The 15,839-nt window shown below is 45.8% G+C and overlaps 1 protein-coding gene across 3 annotated transcripts in view; it reads left to right on the plus strand.

Moving 5' to 3' along the window:
• Positions 1-15,839, plus strand: part of SEMA6A (semaphorin 6A) — a 118,428-nt gene that overhangs the window by 65,894 nt on the left and 36,695 nt on the right. For all 3 annotated transcript variants that reach the window (XM_015238876.3, XM_015238875.3, XM_006203950.4), the window contains exons 4-10: positions 1,743-1,803; positions 2,787-2,849; positions 3,563-3,664; positions 8,968-9,058; positions 11,955-12,074; positions 12,773-12,861; positions 13,718-13,935. In XM_015238876.3, coding sequence (XP_015094362.1) covers positions 1,743-1,803; positions 2,787-2,849; positions 3,563-3,664; positions 8,968-9,058; positions 11,955-12,074; positions 12,773-12,861; positions 13,718-13,935 — 744 coding nt within the window. The remainder of the gene's footprint in view (positions 1-1,742; positions 1,804-2,786; positions 2,850-3,562; positions 3,665-8,967; positions 9,059-11,954; positions 12,075-12,772; positions 12,862-13,717; positions 13,936-15,839) is intronic.

The following is a 15,839-nucleotide window of genomic DNA, read 5'->3' on the forward strand; positions in this document are numbered from 1 at the left end:
AAGCTCCCCAGTCCTTCCAGACAATTGGTGTCAGTCATCAGAAGCCAGGTCCCGTCCCGAACCCAGGGACTGAGTGAAGCCTGATGGCCAGGACCCCTTTCAGTTCTGCCTTATTATTATCCATTTTGTAAATTCTTCTTTTTTTGTTGTTTAATCTCTGAACTGCTAATTAACATAAACAGGCCATGCCAAAAGGGGGCCATCCAAGAGCTCTCTGAAGCACTGCCAACGCATGTTAATCAGCTGTTAATTTACAATTCATAGATTCAGCTCCTGCTTCGAGTTTTGAGGGGAGGCGGGGCAGGGAAGAACCTCGAGTCATCTCAAACCTGGTACCAAAGTAATAGGCAATTCCATCCCAGTAATGACCCTGACCCGCAGCACCGCCAATAAAGCCAGAAGAAATAAAGGAAGGCCGTAAAACTGCCTTGGAATTGAAGGGCAGCGTGACGCTGGCACCCTACTGAAGTTTAAAGAACTTCCCAATCCAGCAATTCACAAAACAAGCTCCCCTTCTACCCTCACCACCCTTACACGTGTGCACACGCACACGCACACACTCCCTCACACTTCAGGAGCAGGCAGGGGAATTTCGTGGGCCAACCGCCTTGCTCCCTCCTTTCATTTTCACATGAGAGAGCCTGTTTTTATTTCTGTTTTTCTCTGTTGTACTTTCCCCAAAAGCAACAGCAAACAGATTTCCAAAGAACTGGGGGGAAAAAATTGAAGTGAATCCTGACAGCAGATACTTCCTTTCTTTCTTCGCTTTTTTTTCTTCTCCCCTCTCCCTTTCTTTCAAGTAATGAGGGGGCTTGAAAGTCTGTATGGGAGCCTTGAGGTCTTGGTTTAAAGCTGTGGGTAATTTTCCAGCCCCAGGACTTCCTGCGTTTTAGAAAAAGTCAATGTTATTTCAAGGGAAAATGAGCTGTTTTGCTTTCCCCTCAGTAGCCCCCCATTTCCCCAGTTGAGCGGAGTTCTTTTCTTTTCTTTCTTCTGAATTCCAGACAAAAACACCCTTGTGCTCAGCTCACACAGAAGGGGATGTTTAAATATAGCCCCACACCTGAGCTGCTGATTCTGTTTCTCCCCTTCCAAGGGGAGATTGGCAGCCAGTCATAAAGACAACTAAATTCTCAGCAAAACAGGAAGGTGAACAGAAGCAAGAAATGTAAACCTCAGCTCAAGTACATTTTAGACCTTAATTGACCATCACTGTGTGAAAAAAAAGACTGGCTTCTGGAAACAATTTTACTTTTATCATCTTCCATCTTGTCAATCAAATCATCAAAGCTAAGGCTGCAAGTATGTTTTCTAAAAAGAGATGGAGATGAGCTTTTTGTTAGCTCTCTTGATGAACAACTGTGGTCTGTGAATACCAAGTGCTTGGTCCATGGATTTGAAGGTACTGAAAGGGCTTGTGAACCATCCATGTTCCTGCTGGGGGGCCCATTTAACTACATACGTACAAGTTAGAGTTCCGTTCAGTATGAGGGAGACTAGGAAAAAGTTTGCATAAAAGATGTCCCTTGCAGCAGGATGCCACGACTTGTCAGAAAGTGCTGAGTGTGACCCCAAGGTGTCTCTTGCAGGCTGAACGCTTCCCTTTTTCTTGCACGTGGATGTCTGGTTTTTTAATAACATGGGTGTGGATTTATCTGCTTTGAATGAGACACGTACTCAGGAGAAAATGGACTGTCTTGACTCTCGTGCTTGACAATGTATTCATTTTTCTTTGTTTATAGGGACCATATTTATACTGTTGATATAGACACCTCACACACAGAAGAAATTTACTGTAGCAAAGTAAGTAGTTTTAAAACCATCTTTCTGAAATAAACTTAGGATAGTTCTTGAAGAGACTATGTATTTTAAATGCACTGATTGAGATGATATGGCCAATAATAATTTGGGACATTTTGTGAGATCCTTATTTGGGGGTACGTTGGGGCTTAACACATAGTCAGAAACAGTTACATACTTCCTATTGAATTCATCAATTATGTGTGCACATACACTTTATAGAGTTTTAGGTAATTCCTAAATTCCTTTAGTAAAATATTGGATGCTTGTCCAGGAAACTATCAGTTTTCATCTGTAAAATTCTGTTGCACAATTGTTTCACTGTTGTGCTTCCATGTCTTGCAGTATTAAGCTTGAGCTGACTGTTATGGTCCAGGAATTTGATCATTATCCATTTCAGACAGACATAAAATATAACCTAAGCTTCCCCTATAACTCCACATGGAGGTATTTTAGTTAATAAAATCTGCTACAGAAGTAGATGATCCCTTCAGTCCATGAATTTATGAGGAGTGTAACCTGAATTAAATCTTTGTCCACCTAAAGTGAATGTCCCCTTTATATTTAAGAAAATGACTTCCATATTTTAAGGAAAAAGCCCGCTTTATGAAAACTGATTTATCAACGGAAAGGAAAGGGCAAGGAAACGTGTTTTATCAAAATAAGCATAATTTAGCAAGTTAATTTGGGTATTTTCTGTGAAATTTCCACACTGTTGTTTATTCTTCTTTCCTTTCTCCTTCATCTTTATCTCAAAGAGAAGGAGATCATTTTGTAGTTTAATGAATAGATATGAGCTCAAAATTAAATGAGCATTCCCAACTCTAATCTTTCGTTGTTCTGGTGAATTAATCATGGAGAAAGGGTGCGGAAAGCTTTCAATAAATATACGTTCAGCCTCTAGTCTCCCCCAGGGAACTCTTACTTCTAAAAATCAAATGCAGCAACCTCTGGGCTCTAATTGATTTCTTTCTTGATCCCTGCAGAAACTGACATGGAAATCTAGACAGGCTGATGTAGACACATGCAGAATGAAGGGAAAACATAAGGTAGGTAATTTTCATTTCTCCTGCAGCTGCCACTCTGGGTTAAGTTTTTGACCGTTATCTCCAGCCGTAGACAGGATCACGCTAGTCCCTTTTCCCCCAGTAATTGCTTCTTCCATCAACGTATTGAAGGCTTTAATTTGCAAAAATACTTTGCTTTTAATGTGATGAAACATTACAACAGCTGCGAGGGCTGCATCATGAACTATTTAGGGGCCTTAGGGATTATGGACACAAAGCTGGCTACCCCGACCTCTCTAAGTGCCCTCGTCAGGAGCCCACCTCGCAGCCCAGAGCCCTCAGGGAGTCTGCAGAAGAGCTCAAGAAGGCTGCCCCAGACACATGGGGGTCTGTGCCTTTGGTCAGAGAACAACATAAAAACACACTTCAGCCAGGAACCTTGCATATCAAGGGATCCCGGAGCATCTGGCGTTAAAATTAGTATGATGGGAGTTTGGAACTTCCAGGCCTGCTTTCCTCTTGTAACATAAACACACACTTCCCCTCTATGCCATGCTCTTATTTACTGTTGAAAAAGCAATGGTTGTTGTCCACATCGTGGGCTGAACATCGGGAGGAGCTCGAACTCTGCACGGGGGGAGGCTCCTCAGCCACCTTCATTTTAACCGTGCTGTCAGCGGATCATGGTCCACAGTGAAGAATGGGTCTCTGTATTGAATGCACCAGAGTCACCAAGAGTCTGAATTCTTTTTCAGGATGAGTGTCACAACTTTATTAAGGTTCTTCTCAAGAAAAATGATGATACCTTGTTTGTCTGTGGAACTAATGCCTTCAACCCCTCCTGCAGAAACTATAAGGTAAATGCTGTTTTGTCCTTCGGAGCCACACAGCCCAGAGGTATTTCATCATTTACCAGGGTTGTGTCTGCAGCCGCCTAAGAGGGTTCATTCAGCACCACCTGGGTTCCTCTCGAACGTTCGACTTAATGTTTTGCTCCACATGAGCGATCCTGAGCAGGCTGCCAAGCTTCCTGTTTGTTCAGGATTGACGGACGCGTCTTTAAAGAGCCTGCCCAGCAAAGTTCGCTTCTCTAAGGCCCTGTTCTCTATTGTCCAGGAGGCCAGTGTGCGTACCACACAGACCAGGCGGATTTCCTCTGGCTCCCTTTCTTTTTCTCCCTCCCCCCACCACCTCCTCTCTGAGCACAAAAACACTCTGATCTTGTGAATGAGTCCTATTTTAAAAGGTATCTCGAAAGCATGCCGTTGGAAACCGTAGACCTTCCTCTAGGTAAAATGTTTCAAGAACACAGGAATTTACATCCATTTAGCACTCGGCTTACTTGACAATGGCCTTACCTACCCTGGCCTTCAGACAAGGAAAAGCAGTTAACTCTCAAAGCATTAATAAATCTAGTTAGTTCTGGCACAGCTGATGGAGGCACTGTGGAAGGAGCAGAGGCGGCCATGATCTAAGGTCCTGGCTCCAAACCTTTAGCTCTCCTTGTCCCTTCTCTCTGCGACAGCCCTCCGTTCTGCAAACACGTATCCGGTTCCTCCTATGACCAGGCACTGACATGGTAAGGACAGGTAGGAGGCCTCCATCCCTTGGGAAGCCAGGCTGGGGAGAGCAGCACAGCTGTGTGGGTCGGCTGCCACGCGACATGACGCAGAGCACGACGGGAGCGCAACAGAAAAGTGCTGACGTTGGCCTGAGACGAGGAGTCGGGGAAGGGTGCCAGAAGGGGGGAGAGGACCCCCCCTGCACGCGTTCCCTCCCGCTGCTGTTCTTCTGGGCTGCGAACACCCCGGCCCAGAAGAGACCCTAGCTCTGTGAGCACAGGGACCACGCAGGGGACCGCCCACACCTGACAGAGTGCTTCCAATCACAAGCTCAATTAGTTTTTGTGGGGTAAGGGGTGAACGAGATAAAGCTCACCCCTGGTCTCAAAGAAGAGGGGGACGTTACCAAATGGAGGGAGAAGGGCATCCCAGGTAGGGAAACAGCACGAACAAAGGCACGGAGTGAGAGACGGTCTGCTGAGCTGTGACAAGTGACAAGAACAAAGAGACTATAGAGGCAGGTGGCCCCTGGGATGCGGGCAGAGAAGAGATTTGGGAAATACCTGAGTGAGCAACACCAAGAGGACTTAATAATTCATGAACCACACAAGATAAGGAGGGCAAGGACTTACCAACGACTGACTGCCAGGCTCTCTCCTGGTGGGTGGGGCGGCCAGCAGTTCAGATGGGGAATAAAGGAAGAGCAGTGTGGCTGAGAGGGTTGTGAGAGGGTGGGGGTCCAGGTTCGCACATTATGAGTGTGCCAAGCACTGTGGATGGCAAAGCGTGCAGGATGTGAACAGAGATCCCCAACAAGGAAATGGATGGTAAGCCTTGGTTTAGAGAGAGAGACATGGAACGATGTCTAGATCTGGGTTTCACCAGCCTAAAGTGAAATTAGGGGTGTGAAGAATGAGAAGCGAAATGAGGGGCCGACATCAGGACCAGACGGCTGGACAGCCTCGGTCTGATGGTTGTAAAAGACTCTGTCTTAGCGCAGACGTCGGAGGGAGGGACCGTTTTCCCGCGTGCTCATCTTCCATCTTGTTTGGAGATGGGCACCAGGAGGGCCAGGATCAGGGGAGGCAAGGGAGGCACTCCCCTCAGATGCAAAATGCAAGAGGCACCAAAAAAATAATTTAGCAATCAAGAGAAATGATCTTTTCAGTGATATTTTGTAAAATCTGAGTTAATGCAAAAAAATACTATCATCAGATACCAAAATTTTAAATAATGACAAGATCCAATTCAGGTTGTAACAGAGGCGGCCATGCCTGTCAAACTTTGAGCCAGTGATGGCCCAATGGAACTCTGACTTTCATCCCACCATTTAATATTCCATCCCTGTTTGTCATTGTTTAGGACTCATTAAGATGAATGCTTCTAACAAATCCTAACAAATTCCCTAGCTGGAAAGCTATCTTTTATGACAAATTACAGGTTTGCTTGGCACTGTGATACACAGGCTGCCCATGGTCCGGCTCATTTCTTCCTACACGTGTTCTGTTCCCCAGGATGCTTCACCTCTGCGTGATGCCTTCACCTCTCCCTTGTTCTGGCCACACCTGCTGACACGTGTTCCAGGAGCCTGGGCCTCTGAAGAACACAGACAGGATGTTCTCCCCACACAGTCCTGTCTACATGCCTAGCATGGCGAGCAGTAGTGAGAACTCTTGGCGTTGCTCAGAAAAGCGTTTTTAGACTCAGGGCACAGGGGGACTTTGCCAAGGACATAGACATAATGTATTTGGCTGCAGGGAGAATGGAGAGCCCCTCTCTTAAGTGCTTTTTACCAACAGATCAGGACCAAAGGGTCAAAGCAGAAACAATGACCAGTCTTCCACTGGAAAACCCAAGTCTCAGAGCACAGATGCATCAGGTTGATTGAACTCACTGGAAGCAGAAGGTGACATATTTCTGGTCTCTGCCACTGCACTGTGCCCTGATTTACACAATTTTTATAACAGAAGTAAGCTAAATGTATTAGAAAGATTAGAGGCCCAAATAAGATTATCTGGGGAAGAACTCAGAAGGCTGCCCGCTATAAATCTAAAACTAACTCCATACCTTTCCCTTCCTGTTCTCTAAACCTCTTTAACTTCTGCAAAAGTCAGGTTCTTCGTATAATTATCTGCACTCTATAGTGATTCAGTTTCCCAGGGGCTGCTGGTAAGTCTGAGATTTGATGACTACTACAAGGATTAGCCCTTACTTTATGGCAAGAGGATTTCACCATGGCATTGTTTGGTCTCTGGACCTTTCCAAGTTCACAAACCATTACATTAATTCTTCAGTGCTTCCTGCCCATGTATGTTATAGCTATAGTTACAGCCACTCTTTTAGGGGCAGGCACATTTAAAAATATATATATCCCCCTTGTATATATTACAGTTTCCCCCATGGCCAGGATTACAGCATGCACTGCTGGGGATAAAGGCATTTCCACCGCACCATCGTGTACTAAGCACCACTTTGAACACTTGCCACAGACGGCAAAGTCTGTCACAGTTCCACAGGAAGCTCCTATAAGGATAAAATATTAGGAAAAGACTTTCATAAAAATGTGCTGGGGGAAGAGTGCATTTGCTTTAAAGGATATCTGACCTGAACATCTTTCCCCTAAAAATATCTTTGTAACACAACTGCTTTATGTTGATTCTCAGCTACAGTTTAAACAAACAGGATGGCTTCGATAGGGGATATCTCAAAGTAGTTACACGTAGAAGGGACCTGTCATATCACTGAAAGGATTTCTGTGGGTTTAGAGCAACAGGCGCACGTGGTTGGATGACACCAGCGGCTGCTCAGTAAGAACCTTGCTCTTTCCTCCAGGGCAGCAGCTCCAAGTCCTCTGATCTAAGGCCCCGGGGATTTAGTGCTAAATGCAGATCCTCCGTCAGCACCAGTGCTGTCTTAGGTTTATCTTCTTTCAGTTTTCATATATATAGTCAAATCATGCGACTGCCAGATGATGAACAAATACTGTAACACCATAAAGAAGAGTGAACTACAGTAGGGGGCAGAACGTTATTAATGTGGAGGAGAGCACTGTATGCACTCTGTGGTGCTGGGGTCTAAATGCTAGGAAGATGCCATGGTGTGAGGAAGAAGACCATGCAGTACCATCCCCTGAATCACTGGTCCAGGTAGGCCAACCACTGACCAGTGTTAGTGGCTGATCCACAGAGGGTCATTTCCTGCTCACATCACAGTCAAGTGTGGCTCAGCGAGAAAGGCTTTGTTTTAGAGGAGGTTATTCAGGCCAGGCTCCATCCTGCTCATACATCTGCCATGTCCTAGGATCTTGGGATTCTCCACTGGGTCCTCTGTACCCAGGGAAAGAATGTGGAAAAACTAAGAGTGGAGGACCCTGGAAGGTTTTCAGGGGCAAGACCTAGAAGTGGTGCAGAGCCCCACACTCACACTCCATTGGCCAGAGCTCAGTCACGTGAGCGCACCTGACTGCACGGGAGGAAGGGAAATGCGGTTTAGTGTGCTACGCTGGAAAGGGAAGTGGAATTTGGTGAACAGCTAGTGAGGCTTTGCCACACCTGTAAACGCCTGCAGAACCGGGCAGGTAACTTGCAGGAGTGAAGCAAGCAGGATGTCGACACATTCTGTGGGTGAAGGGGCCATGGTGCCGGACACCTCATACATGTTTGAAGAAAAGGGCAGGGGTGGCTGTTACTCAGCTGTAGCTTGCTGCCCCCTGCGTAAGAAGGGCCTGAACTGACCTTTCCACCTGTTCCAAAGAAGCAAGAAATCCAGGTTTTTCATAGACAATCTCCCTGTTTTAAAATAGGGCTAGTTTTGTTTGTTTGTTTGTTTGTTTAATATACTAAGATGACCAAATGACGCTCACAGGCAGGCCAGTAATACCTTGAGCGCACACGAACATGGCCCAGGTTGGGCACTAGGAGATGGAAGTCAAAGAGCAGCCCCACTCCTTCCTGCCTGTGGCCTGTAGGAGCCTCTCAGCTTCTGGGCCTCTCTTCCTCGTCTCCACAGCCTGAAGCCGGGTCGCCATTTCTGAAGCAGGTGCAAAGGCCAGCTGAGCTCTGCTTGCAGCCACGTTTTTGCACCTTTGCTGATGCCATGCTGTTCTACCAGAGAACCCGAGAAGAATTCCAGCGTCTTCTCCTAGGATTTAACCCACAGAGACAGGACTCCTCAGGCAAAGCAAAACCCAAACTGAGGTCATTCTTTGTAGAGTTCATGACTCAGCAGATAATTTAGGGGGAGAGGAGAGAGGGGAATTAAGTTCTCCTGGTGACTGCCTCAGAAATTTTTTGTCCAAGGAGAAGTTGCTTACTTCTTGAGCATCTCAAGAGGATACGGGAATCTCTTCATTGTAATGGTTCAGAGTCAAGTAGACAAGACTGAATTTCAGTCTCCTAACTGTAAAATCTTGGTCAAGTGACTTACCTCTCTAAACCTCAGCTTCCTCACCTGGAACCAAAAGACTTACCTCAGAGGGTATTAGAGGATTATCTGTACCATGCACATGAAGTCCCTACCATGTTAAGTGCCTTGTAAGTATCAGTTGCTACTAATACTGTTGCTTGTTGTTCCTAATTGAGTCCTGTTATTTCATTCAGATGGATACTTTGGAACCTTTTGGGGATGAATTTAGTGGAATGGCCAGATGCCCTTATGATGCCAAACATGCCAACATTGCACTGTTTGCAGGTAAATGCCCTGATTTCTCTTCATTGCATCTGCTTTCGCGTGCTCAGCCTGTGGCTGCAGATCTACTCTGGAGAATTCGCAGCGTCACAGTTGTACTTTGATTCTCTGGTGAATACTGTAATTAAGGCTGCCTTTTCCATTTGAAATTCATACGGAAATTGTACTTTTGCTTTTTAAGAGAAGTCTCTGCCACGCTTACCCATGCTTCTGTGCCTTCAGAAAGAACAACTGCTTTGCACTGACCATGTGACATGTTGGTTAGGGCATGTTTGGGCTCAGTAGAAAATCCCACCTTGAACCACTGATGTGGATTGATTATTTAAGGCAGGGTAGGCTTTGGGGTTGGGTTGATTCAAGGACTCAATAATCTCATCCAGGACGCATGTCCTTGTCACTTCCCTGCCCCACTTCCTTTCTCACAGGCATAGGATGGCTGCCAGGCCCCAACTAGGGCTATGGGTTTTCTTGTCCACATACAGAGGGGAGAAGGAAAGAGATAAAAGGAGGCTTCCGGGAGACCTACTCACAAGTCACCAGCCACATCTTCCCAAATGTCGTTGGCCGATCAGGTTACATGCCCATCTCTGGTGTTTGAAAAATTGTAATGGCCGAAGCGATGATGCTTGTGAGCCGAGGCTGACCCATATTCCCCATCCTCACCCCTCACCCCTTCCTTCCATTGCAAAGGATACAGAACAACAGCAAATGAGCTATCACATTCAGTGGGATTTCTGTGTATGTGTGTGTGTGTTAATTTATGTAGGAATTCACTGCCAGCTGTGTTCGTGGAGGTGGGTGTGGGGGGGGAGTGTTGGTATAAGAGTGATCGCTACAGCATGTAATGAAGCGTTAGCTGGTATTTCCACCACGAAGGTAAGAAGTGGCACCCCTAGCTAGATGAGGGGCTTTAGGGCTTCGATTATGAAACACGGTTAGCCCCCTGAACCCATCCTCAATGCCATCCATTTGTGGGCCTGAATCTGCGGCCACAGGCGGAATAAGTGGCCTGTGGCAAGTTAAGAAGGAAGGTTCCTCGAGTTCTCCCCAGAGCTGAGCACAGTACTGCTGGGAAGCTGCCCCGTGAGAAACACACAGTCTTGTCAACCTGCTTGTGCGCATGGGCTGGGCAGAGCCAGTGGGGAGTGCCTGAGGGTATTTCTAAGCGCATAACTTCTTCTGTAGCACTTTCTGACTCTTGGGACCTGCGTTAGTCGGTACCATGGAGGATGCGGGCTGCAGGAGAGAACGTCTGTTTCACTGCCAACTAAAAAGAGGCAGCCTGAGGTACAAAGAGGAGAATGGACAGAGCATTTACTAAGGCCACCAGCCTTCCAGGAGCAGGTTGACCACACTAAGACTGCCACTCCTCCAGCAGGCATATCTGAATAAGCGTTTACTGAAATGTTTGAAATCTCATAAACGCTCAGCCCTTATAAACAGAAGACACTTCTTGCACCTGAACGGTTGTCATACTACCAAGAATGGCGAAACAGTACCCTGATTTACAAGTAAAAGTTCTGCTGAGATACCCAGTGTAGAATGCAAAACACAAAGAGCGCTGGGAAGTGGTCAAGAGCGATAACCACACACACTCTCACACAGACACACACGCTGCCCTCCCCTAGCCCCCCATCTCTCAAGTGCATCTGTGTGACCTGGGACTATGATTCTATGAGAAAAGTAGTGATTTTTGTATCAATAGAAAGGTTTGCTGTCTGCAGTTCAAATCTACCCCAGTCAACACCTATTGATATATTACTGCTAATAATGTAGACATCAGGACAGCTCTATCTTGAGCTTGAGCAAATTTCAGTTAAGACCAAAAGCAGACATCAAGAACTTGGCTCAGGTATGCTTGGATAAGCTTTAAAAAAAAATTGTTAATCGCACAAATAGAAGAGCTTAAAGAGGACTGTATTATATATAGGCCACTTGTGAAGATGCTTTTGAAGCCACAATTAATGAAGACATGTAAACCATTAAAAATGCAAGAGGAATTCATTTTTATATTGAATATAATTACTGTTTCCACTTCATCGACATAGATTTTGCTATTCCAGCACAGCCCATTTGATTAGTTGTGTGAAGAATGCTTGCTAATCCAGAGAAGAAACCAAACATTTTAAGGAATAACCTTCACACTCTTCTGCCCTGGACATATCCTCAGGCGTACATCCCTAAAAGCATGAATTCTTAAGGAGAGACCAGTTTGAACCCAGCATCATCCCTTCCCCACTCTTCTCTTTGGCCTCTTGTGTATCAGAATGTTCTCAGTTTGGGACTTGGGAAATACCGAAGCAAATATCTCTTAAACATAAAGCTGGACTGGAAGGGCTTCGTGGCTCTCAAGAAGGTAGAACAGAGCAGAAACTATCAAGACAGAAGAAGCGATTTTAATCAGCTCTTTTTTGCTTATGAATCCCCTTTCTTCAACTTCCCTCACCCGCTCAGGCTGAGCACCCTTACTTCTGCCTGTAGTTAAATTTTCTGGTGATACAATCAGGCTCTATCTTCCCCTGGGCTCCCACCTAATCCAGTTTACCACGGGGTGGTGGCAGTTGCAGTGTCCAAGGGGCTGTGGCCTTGAGATTTCAGTCAAGGTCCATCTAATCAAGCGAAGCAAATAACGTTTTTTCATTTGCCCTGTTTCCAGAGCTGCTGCTGCTTAGAAATTGCCATGCAATTTAAACATGAAAAACGTTTCAGCTCTCATGATTCCAGTTTAAAAATGGGTGGGAACGTGGGCCAAGTATTTTCCAAGCGACTCTCAGATTTTCCCCAGCTGTCCTATCTTACTGGCCTGGTGTAGGAGAGCTCCGTGGGGGGTGTCTCTCCGATTCCCCCATGCCCACTGTCTTGCTCCAACCCCGTTCACCTCTTTCCTTTTTCTTCTAAGATGGAAAACTGTACTCGGCCACAGTGACTGACTTCCTTGCCATTGATGCAGTCATTTACCGGAGTCTTGGAGACAGCCCAACCCTACGGACTGTCAAGCATGATTCAAAATGGCTGAAAGGTGAACAGACAATTGAAAGAAGAAAGGAAGGGAGGTGGGGGAGAGATGTAACTTGCAGGGACATTTAGAGTCTGGACAGAGCGGACTGTAGTTTCATTTCAGTAATGGCTTCTGACAGACGGGAAGGTGGAAGTGCAATCTTTTGCTCCAATTGATTTATTTACCTCCCCTTTTCACTTCCCATGAGTTTCTGGAGTATTATCAAAACTACCAATGCCACGACAATAGAATACATTACATTCATCTTTCCTGCTTCAGGCTCTCATTTCAGAGCCCCACATGAGAACAACGAAACATTTCATTCATGGAAGGGAACAGGGGATTGGAGGTGGTGGGGATCAGGAAAAAAGCTATTCACAACCCTGTATGAGTCAAGGATGACATGGAGAGATGTGCACACAATCCTTTCTGTAATGTGAGCATTCCATTGTGGAAAATAAAATTACAGAGATATGCAAAGCTCATTTACTCTTCATTGCTGATTGCAACTGCTTCTGAAAGATAAGATTTGTAAGCTTAAATGCTTTCTGAAACCACCAGCACGTTCATGTGTGAAGTCACTGGAGACGGTTAGTGTTAACCAAATGACTAATGGCCCTACACTTTTATTTAATAACATATCTTTGGTTGCAACTGATTGAAGTTCTTTTAACTCTGTGTGACATGTACCCAGTTAAAGTGCACCCATTTGTCCACAGAACCGTACTTTGTCCAAGCGGTGGATTATGGAGACTACATCTACTTCTTCTTTAGGGAAATAGCGGTGGAATACAACACGATGGGAAAGGTAAGAGGGGAGGATGTCTCAATTTGGGGCCAGTGTTGTTGTGAATGACCTTGAAATAAGGACTATAAATCTAACAACAAATTCACCATTTTGAGCAGATCCAGCCAGAGATTGGTGGAAGTGAAACACTATTTCCCTGAAGCCCCGTATGCTTTTTCCGAAGGGTAACAGATTACAGGGAACTTCTTAAATATTTATACTGAAAACTTAATAGATAGATGTTTCGCTGATTTCATACTGAGTTGCAGGTAACTTCAGATGTGGTTTCCAGGTCTACTCGTCAGGTTTTTCCTTTTTAAAAATCGAGTTGCTCCACAAAGGCAGAGTAAATACTCAGTGTCTTTAGGCAAACCAAGGGTCTTGATCGTATTCATTGCAAAGAGCAACAGAACACGTAGGGGATGTCTATTCCAGCTGCTGTTACCCGAGAGTGGAGCAGGATCACTAGGTCGGAGGGCACAAACTGAGCACCAGGGCGGCTTGCACAGTTAGAGGCATTCGGAGCATGAGATTCAGGGCCCAGAGGCAGCTAGTGAGGATGGCAGAGACGGTGCATACAAAGTACGCTTTTGTTTGAGGAAATAAAAAGCTAAGCAGTCTGTATGGAAATGAGTTTATGTGGCTGGGAGCTGATCCCCTGAAGGATTTATGGCTCTGTATTAAATGCCACAGCCTTATCTTCCAAAACATGTTGTTCCAATGCTGAGGTTTTCCTTTTATTTTTGCTACTGATTTTAGAAACATGGGATTAAATTAAGCACCTTGTTCTGTTTCTATTTTCTAAGAAAGGCAAATTCTACCAAGATCTCATCGAAAAGTGAGTGAGTTTAATTTCCCCTGTGTTTTTCCTCTGCAGGTAGTTTTCCCAAGAGTGGCCCAGGTTTGTAAGAATGACATGGGAGGGTCTCAGAGAGTTCTGGAGAAACAGTGGACATCCTTCCTTAAGGCTCGCCTGAACTGCTCCGTTCCTGGAGACTCTCACTTTTATTTCAACATACTGCAGGCAGTCACAGACGTGATTCGGATTAATGGCCGTGACGTTGTCCTGGCAACCTTTTCCACACCTTATAACAGGTAACCGTGCCCTGGCTGTGTGGACCTAATCCATCCTTTCCGGCTTCCTTTTCTCGAGGGGTTCTTGTCTAATCCACAAGATTTGCCACAGACAAAAACATTGCCATTCTACTATTTGTAGCTGAGAACTTAACGCTCAGTTATCAACAAGTTAACGTCATTTATAGCACTACTGGCTTAGGATTTCAGGGAAAGTAATTAGATAAGTTATAACAGCATCTTCTTTGTATGCGTCAGGTATAAACGCTGATAATGTGTTCTTTCTCAATCCCTCTGGTAATCCTGGAAAGTAAATACTGCTGCCTCCTTTTCACACTTGAGGAAACCGAGTTCAATTATGCTACCTGGTCCAGGTAGTCAGCAGGTGGAAGCAGCAGCTCTGGAACTCAACAGTGTTTCTCCTTTCTGTTCTATGTCATCTAACATTTTATTTGACTTAAAACATTTCTATGAGTGGATCAGTAAATTCTGAAGTAAAAATATTGGAAACTTATTGAAATGCTACAGACAGAAGTTCAGGGATTAGATGAGTCCACCTGGTGTCCCACCTAAGGAGCACTGGCTACTATGCTGTCAGAGGAACCGAGTCCCAGCCACAGCACCACTGTCTGACCCTGGGGGGTTCTAGCAACTATTTCTAAGTCATCAAACACTGTACTGAGAAATACTGAGGGTCAGCCTGTTCGTTCCTATTTTTCATTTATTTAAGCTAAGACACTTATCACTGTTCCCGGAACAGTGGGAATGTGTGGAGAACAGAAGGAAGAGGGCCACGTGCTCCCCGGTACTCGGCTCTCGCAGACCTCAGAGCCCCAGCACCGCTGTGCGGGATGCTCCTGAAACGGAAATACACGTGCTGTATTCTCGCTTCTGTGGAGAACTCTGCACGTCCTCTGTTAGCTTCAGGAATGCACTGTGTTGTTTCGGATTGTCCTTTTCACAAAGCCTTGGAAGAGCGTGATGAGTGACTAGACGCAGGCACATGCACGATGAGGCCGAGGACAGCAGCTAGTAGGAAGGGCTTCAAAACCGCGAGAGCCCAGAGCAGAGCAAGTGGAGAGGGGAAATACTGTTCCTCGGCCATCTGGGGGGCAAGAGTCAAGAGTGCCCCTCCGAAGATACAAGAAAGTATGAATCCCTACGGTAACAAGAAGTATCCAGTTAGATTTTAGTCAGCTGTCACCCTCTGAAGGAACTTTTAAACTTGAGGATAGAAAAGATATAAAAAGTCTGCCTGGACTGTTCATACTTCGGAAGCCATGGATCCAGGAGTGCTGAAAAAGGACACTGTTTTGGAACACGGGGATGCAGGTGCTAGTGGAATTTCAGAGCACATTTCTAGTTTCTTTGGTTTTTGAGGGGGTGAGTTACTTTGTGATCACAACAGAGTAGTAGATTCCTGCGTATTATGTATACTCCATTTAAAGAATTTCCTGAAAGGCCCCTCAGAAACGTTCAGTAAGTGCGTGCTAATGCAGTCCCAGAAACCGTATGTTGTAAAATCAGAAGCTGGCAAAAATACGCATACCCAGTTTCATCTATGAATTATAGCCCCTCTCTGGTTTTACTCCTCTGGATCCATCCCTCTCCATCCCGTCCACCACACAGGCACAGGTGGTCACGTCCGGTTGTTTCAAATCCCGAGGTGCTCCTCTGTGCCCTGGGGACATGCAGGCCCCTCGCGGTCAGGCCCACACTCCTCCTCCAGCTCAGCTGGCTCCCTGGACTGGCTCCTGCCCTGCTCTGCCAAGTCTGCTCGTCCAACCCCGCCGAACCCCTGGGGAGGCTCCAAGCCTCAGCTGCAGCCACCTCCCACGGAGCCTTGTGCATACTTCTTATCCACAAGGCTCTTACCAGACTGACTTAGAACAGGGGTCGTTGTTAGCATTACCATTACTGTTGTT

The sequence above is a fragment of the Vicugna pacos genome, chromosome 3 (genome assembly GCF_048564905.1).
Source record: "Vicugna pacos chromosome 3, VicPac4, whole genome shotgun sequence".
Taxonomy (NCBI): domain Eukaryota; kingdom Metazoa; phylum Chordata; class Mammalia; order Artiodactyla; family Camelidae; genus Vicugna; species Vicugna pacos.